At 33.5% G+C, this 7,327-nt stretch overlaps 1 protein-coding gene across 2 annotated transcripts; it reads right to left on the bottom strand.

Moving 5' to 3' along the window:
- On the bottom strand, positions 1,468-5,978 carry LOC109347974 (50S ribosomal protein L15-like). 2 transcript variants are annotated; one of them, XM_019588135.1, is made up of 5 exons: positions 5,846-5,978; positions 4,485-4,951; positions 2,910-2,993; positions 2,740-2,829; positions 1,468-2,155 (listed from the first exon to the last, which is right to left on the bottom strand). In XM_019588135.1, the coding sequence occupies exons 2-5, from the start codon at positions 4,884-4,886 to the stop codon at positions 1,889-1,891; spliced, it is 843 nt and encodes a 280-aa protein (XP_019443680.1). In that variant the 5' UTR covers positions 4,887-4,951; positions 5,846-5,978; the 3' UTR covers positions 1,468-1,888. The 2 variants fall into 2 exon arrangements, with proteins under 2 accessions (XP_019443680.1, XP_019443681.1); XM_019588136.1 differs by having other exon boundaries at positions 4,485-4,900.

Below are 7,327 nucleotides of genomic sequence, written 5' to 3'. Positions count from 1 at the left end.
GATGCTCCTATAATGTTTATAATTATCTCCTTTTCATTTAAGAAAGCTAGGGTAAATGTGGATATAATATAGAGGTAAATGTTGATGATGTATAAGGAGATTAGTAAAGGGAGCCTTGGAACTATTGCTTGCAATTGTGACAGAAAGGTGCTAAGGTGGAGTGAGAATGGAGAGGGAACTGCCGTAAAAAGTAAAGGAAAAGCAACATATATTGAAATCACTTCCCTCTCCATTACTTGAAAGGAGTCTCACTCGCTATGGTGTTGTTACTTAAAAAAGCCAAATTAAAGTAAGAGGCCTTAGCCATTGCAATGCACTTTGGGCTGTGTGAAGATGCATTGGAACAAAATGATTGCAAGAAGTTAGTGGACGAATTAACTCGTTGCTACTTGTTAGTAACTCTTACACTTCAGATTTTGTGCTAAAAATTACCTAAAATAATGAATTTCTTAAAAAAATTATAAAAGTGTGGCTGAGATTGTTGACTTTTTATAAAAGCAACATATATGCAACAAAAATAATGCATTAATGTTATGGTTGTGGGCCAACCATTGTGGTTCACCTCACCAGACCCAACCTTTGTAACCTTAGTGCATAGTTGAAATAACACAAGAAGCAGCAGGAGCAACAACCACTGAAGTAAATCATGTATCAAGGAGAAAGTGAAGGAGATCACAAGAATAAAGGACCAAATCACAGTTGATGAATGAAGCTGCCACTCGATACTGCTACCTATTCCTTTTTTAATTAAAAAGTAAAACGGACCGGAAAACCGAGTTATTCCGGTTTTTACCAGTCCAACCATTTTTTTTGCCCGTTACACCATCTGGGTAGTGGTTGGACTGCCTTCATATCATTGATAATAGGATTCGAAGTAAAAAAAGTGACTATTTTTTATAGAAAATTATGTCAATATTAATACTACAGAGTTTTAGACAAATACAAGAATATGAAAATAAGAAAATTATGATATGATTTATGGCTAATTGACCTAGGCTAGTTTTTAAAAGTAATTATTAAATAGGTCTGTTTTGGAACAATGTACCACCTATAGACTGTTTAAAAAAATAATATTTACCACCTATAGGTTGTTTAAAAATAAGACTTATTTGGCATAATTAGCTAAAAAGCTAAGAGTTAAAATCTCATGTATAAGCTAGCTAATCAACTAGCTTATAACACTTTCTAGAAGTAAAAAGTGTTCTATACTATACACACACATATAAGAGAACAGTTCTGTTGATATAAAAAGTATAGCATTCTCATAATAACATTCCGACTTTCTAATGTTTGATTGAGCCACGTTAACCTTAAATTATTACTCATGCATAATAAATGGAGAAAAAATACCTATAAATACAATGATCACCAAATAGGCCAAAAACATCATACTCAATATGGGAGAAAAGTGAAATATTGAATTGAACATAGTTCTTGCAATTTTCCCTTAATAAAGAAGCTTGGGAATGGAATGAAAAGACAAAGAATGGAATAGAAGAAAACATGCCACTACATTGTTTGATAGTTTCAAAAGTTTTAAGACAAATCATTGACATTCTACCCCTTCCCAAACATACTATCAACTTTCAATAGATTTTGGAATGACATTCCTTATTGATCCTTCAAATGCTGAGATACACCTACTCTAAGCAAATATTCAAGTAAACATAGATGTGATCACTTCATTGACCAACACCAGTTCTTAAAAAGAAAAGATGTTGAAACATAAAATAAACGATTTTTCATTCCATTTGTCCCAATGGAAATTCATTTATCCCATTCTGAACTAATTGTCTGTGCATTGCAAGAGACTGCATAAAAAAACTTGAAAGAGGGCATCATAAATGATTAGAAATTCATATAAATGCTAACCAAACATCTCCCATGGTTAAGTAAGAGGCTGAACTTGAAGATCCTGGCTTCCTTCAACTAAAAATGGAATTGGCTTGGTTGGGGCAGGCAGCCGACCGATGCTATCAACTTTATCCTTTTGTTTTGGAGGAGGTCTGGCTGCTTTGGGCAACAATCTGCCCTTCTTTTCAAACCACTCAGGTTTCAGCAGTGCCCGGAAGCCCAACTTATTGTAATACACCCTTCTGACAGAACCACCAGCTGCTTCAACTGCCGCCTTAGCCCTAACAGTGACCCTTGATACCTGTAAACTCACTATGTTAAAACAAATTCTTTTATAGGAATACAGAGTTAACAACTTTTTTCTGTCCTTGCACAATACAGAGCCATAATCCCATATTATAAGAGTAAGTGTACAACGCAGAATGGGCACATCTCTCAGATGCCTTGTTTGAAACTTGAAAGTACAACAAGAAACCAAGGCTAAAGAAAATTAGCATATAAACTTCAAAGATATAAGGAGAATACCAACTATGTTGCTAAAAAAATCCAAGTTTGATCCAATCTCAAGCCAAAACTTTGTTCTTGAATCTTTAGACACCCTACACCCTCCTTATACTATTCTAGTCGCAATGGTCAGAATCTGAAATTCTCCACCTTCGATGGCTTATCAGGCAAATAGAAAAAAGATACTGTGGGCTCTCAAGCCAGCATCATAGATATCATGATTTATTCCACGAGGGCAATAATGATGAATTGTAATGACCAACAGTCTTATGACATAAGGAAAAAACACAGAATAAAAATAAAACCGGTATTTGAGATTTAAGAATCAAGAAGCATGATTATGATCCTCAAAACAAGAATACCCTTTGAATCAAGGTCTACCTCTAGATGAATTGGCCACTCGATCTGCTCAGCACCACGCCCCATCAATCTCACTCCATCTTTTATTTGCTTCCCTATTGCCCCAGTATCCTATGGTAACAACAACAACCAAGATGAGAGGAAGCACATGATGCGAAAAATAACATTTTAAGTGAGGCAAGTCACAAAACCTTGAGTGTCTTCATTGTAATCAGTTCAGAAGAATCTATCTTCCCTGCATTGATAAGCCACGCAATTTTTCCTAAACCTACTGGCTGCGAGGAAAGATATAAAAGAAGTTTAAGACTATAGGCTACATAACACAGCTGGGAGCAGGATAATATATTGAGGTCGAGAAACTCATAAAATAACATTTTATATGAAACTTCAACAAAAATTAGTAGGTTATTTGAAGTTTGTCAATGCTCAGACACCCAAAAGCTGAAATCTATCAACAAGAGTGCACTCCAAAAATGGCAGTGTCTTGCTATAACAACAGTCACAGACAAACAGTTAAAATACACTAGGGAATAGTCCCTTGGATACAATAAACCTTGACATGCATCCATGGTGATCAGCATTCACAATATTTCTAGTGCAGATCAAGGTAGCAATATGGAAAGGGNNNNATACGGGGGGGGCATTAGAAAGTGGTAATAAACATGCACTGAATGCTCTAATTTTATTGAATAACCACATAGAAATTCCTCTAGTTACTGATCACAGTGAGAAACCAATACCTCAGAACCATTACATCAGAAAGAGAGAACTCGGAAACTGAAAAAGAAAGCCAAGATAGTAACACTTTTTTTTTATAAGAGACAAGATACTACACTTGACTACAAGTCTCAACCTTCCTCCCAAATCCTCACACTAATTGCTTACCTCTCCCTTTTGCCTCCTCTCATATAAACCCATGTCTATTGGTAAAAAGGGCGGCCCAATGCACAAGGCTCTTACCTAGTGGGGACTAGGGAAGGTAGATGTATGCAGTCTTACCCTCACAAGAGAAGAGCTTGTTTTCAATATTTGAACTCATGTCTATTGGTAGTGCAAACTATTTTGAGCCTTGAAACAAAGCTGGTCCTAGACAGCTAAAGGACATATAGTATTCAAGGTGGCAAAAGTATTAATTCAGACACGTTATCTGCTCTAGTTAAATACTCTAACAAAATGGTTGGCAAATGGACCAAAATAGGTATTTTTCTCTTTTCCCACAGTTAGTGTGCAACTAAAGCATAATAGAACTAAACCATGAAATGGTAAAAGAATGTGCACAACAGTAGGAATTCTATTAAAAAATGGTTCTATGACCAATGTGATAAGTGACAACAGAACAAAGATATAAAGACAGAAAGACCATGATAAAAGGATAGAACCCTGCAGGATATTCAAGAGATCCTACTCCTCTCCAACATCACCTAAAAATCCATATAACATCTTAAAAGACCCCCTATTTATATTCAACAATTTCCCCAATTAAAGTTAGTATTGTCTTAAAATCAGACAATTATTAATAACAGAATACTAATCCTATGTTCTTATTAGCAACATAATACTAATCCTATGTTCTTATTAACAACAGAATCCTAATCCCCATGCTCAGGTATATAACAAGGAATACAAATAATTTCATGCCAAAAGAAAGTCTACAAATCTACAAATTTGATTTTCCCTATATCCTGAGGTTTTAAACAAAAATAAAATAAAAAATAAAAAATAAAAAATAAAAAATAAAAAATAAAAAATAAAACATAAAAACATACCTGAAATGTAAGGCTAAATGGGTTCTTGAAGCCACGTTTGGGCATTCTTCGACGAAGCGGAGTCTGGCCACCTTCAAACCCCAATTTTGAACCTTTTCTGGCTCTCTGGCCCTTGTGACCCCTCCCAGCAGTCTTACCCTTTCCAGACCCAATACCACGGCCCTTCCTCGTCGGCTTTTTTCTGGGAATATTATCTCTCAGATCATTCAAGCTCAAAAGACTGTAAGCTCTAAAACCTAGAAAATCCACTGCGCCATTGGGGTTAAATGTTGCACAAGGGTTGGATGAATGAGGAAGCTGCAAGGGATGAAATCGGGCTAATGGGGATGTCAGAATGGGTTTGCTACAAATTGAGCTTCTGATGGCGAACGTTGAGAGAGCAGCGAGCCTTCTGCTAAGCATTTTTCTTCTCTAATCTTTTGCCAACAAAAAGGGTGTACCAACTTCAGATGGAAACAGTTTTAAACCTTGGGCCAATCAAAATAGAACAAAGTAATGTCACAAAATCAAATAAATAGAACTGCTTTTTTGAAGCACTAAACCAAATTTCTGATTAATTGAAACAAAGTCATAAAATCACAACATATATCCCTGATACAGAATGGGGTTTGTCACACTGTGTAAGCAAGGCTACTAAGCCATTACAATTCCCAACCAAAAAAATATAAAAAAAACAAATTGTTTAACGTCCAAGTTGCCTAATGTGCGTAACCGTTAAATGCTCAAAACAAGGATATGACCTAAATAACACCCAATAATGAAATCAATAACCCCTAACATGAAATATGAGTTATAAACTCAAAAAAAAACACAGGGCCACAAGGAAAAGTATCAGCTCACTTGGGCAATAAAACAAACACTGCATTACATCCAACAATGAAATCAATAACCCCTAACATAGAACACAAGCTAAACTAAAATAAAAAAGACCTACATAATTAAACAAACCATAAGGCATCAAGGAAAAGAGTCATCTCACTTAGGCAATAAAACAAACACTACATGAGCATCATAGCTAAACATTTTATCCACCAACAAACCCCCACCTATGATATTTGAATGCAAAAAAAACTAAAATTATAATGGAGATGATCCTTCTTCCCACCGACTACCAATAAGCCAATGCACATGAACACTCAAGCATTTTATCAAACAACTGGTGATCAAAACACTAAGCCTCAAAACTGTTCTCCTTAGAGCATACAAAAAATACCCATTTGGTCCCTGGATCAAGTATGAACTATGTAACCCGAATAAACACTACAAGCACTAAACCAATGTATAAGGGTCATATCAGAATCTCGAAGAGAAACGTACTAATGGAAAGAGAAGATGAAGCAAAACTGCTATAACCCTTTTACCTTGTTTCTTAAGGAATGATAAGTGCTCTTGAAGGTTGGTGGTCAGAAACGGAGGCTGAGGGTGGCGGGGTTGCTCTATAGAGGTTTAGAGTTTAGAGAATACGGTGGAAATGAAAATTCTTAATGGAAGAAATGAAAAGGTTTATTTAACAAAAATAAAATAAAATGATTTTCTCAATCTCAAAACTTAAAACAAAAAAGTATATTTAATACTAACTATTCTGATATATTTTTTATCTTACTATATTAATCTCTAATAATTTTAAATTATCAATTTAGTCTCAACAATTTTAATATAAGAAACGTAATATTCTTTCCATCCATATCTATTAATTAATGTTAACAATTTAACCTACATGTATCCTTAAATGCTAATATGACCATATGTCTTCAATTCATGTTAATGAGTCATTATATAACATTTAATTTTTTATAACAAAAACTATATTTTAAAATAACATCATTTTAGATTTCTTCTTTCAACTCCACTTCTCTCTTCCATTTTGAACACACTTCTCTCAAATCTCAAATGTTTATTAATGTAAGTGTTTAATAGAATTATAAAATTAAAAGAAAGCTTATGGAAATTATGGAAATCAATAAGATCTTATAAAAAGATTATAATTCATTTTCATAATTTGTTCAATCACAAGTAAGTTTTTCTGATATTACTTGAAAATGTTAAATATGAAAGTAGGAGTAGCCATACATATTTGCTTGTTGTAAATTTGGAGTCCAATATGTTTTTAGAATATGGATTTAAATCCAGAAAGCAGTATATTTATTTGTGAAGATAACCTTAATATATATCTCCTCATTATATATTAGGTGAGAGCTTGTTCATTTAGTTACCTTTTTTATTATTACTTCTATTTTTCAAAGTCTATATTTATCTTACGGGTTATTGAAGTAACTACTAAAAATATATAGATAAATGTTGTTAGGTGTGAGATGGAAAATAGAGATATATTTGTAAAGATCCAACTCCTACATTATCCTGCCAAACTCATAGAAATATTAAAAGTAATGATGGTGGTTGTTTTTAAGGTTGTTTTTAATGGAACAAAAATAATTTTATTTTGTTCTTCGTTGTGTCATTCTTATTTTCTATTTTTTGTTTTTAAATAAGAATGAATATTGATTGTTCTTAGTAAAGAGAATGTGTTATAAATGTTGTGAGAAAAATGTAAATGTTATCATACCTAATTAAAAATAAGAATAATATGTACTATTGTGTTATTCTTATTTAATAGAGAATTGTACTAAATTATAAAATAATGTGTGAGACCTAAATAAGATTTAACATATTATTTGTCAATGTGTTCTAATGTCATGTTCTATTTTTTTAATGATGTCAAATTATATAGTCATATTTAGAGGGAGTGCTTGGCTCCACTAATAGTTGTATATCCATTCCGAATAACAATACACCCAAATTAAACGACCAAGCATTTAGTGCCCACCCACAAGTGTATGCTACCA

The sequence above is a fragment of the Lupinus angustifolius genome, chromosome LG05, assembly GCF_001865875.1.
Source record: "Lupinus angustifolius cultivar Tanjil chromosome LG05, LupAngTanjil_v1.0, whole genome shotgun sequence".
NCBI lineage: Eukaryota > Viridiplantae > Streptophyta > Magnoliopsida > Fabales > Fabaceae > Lupinus > Lupinus angustifolius.
This window is presented reverse-complemented; position numbering and strand designations above follow the sequence as displayed.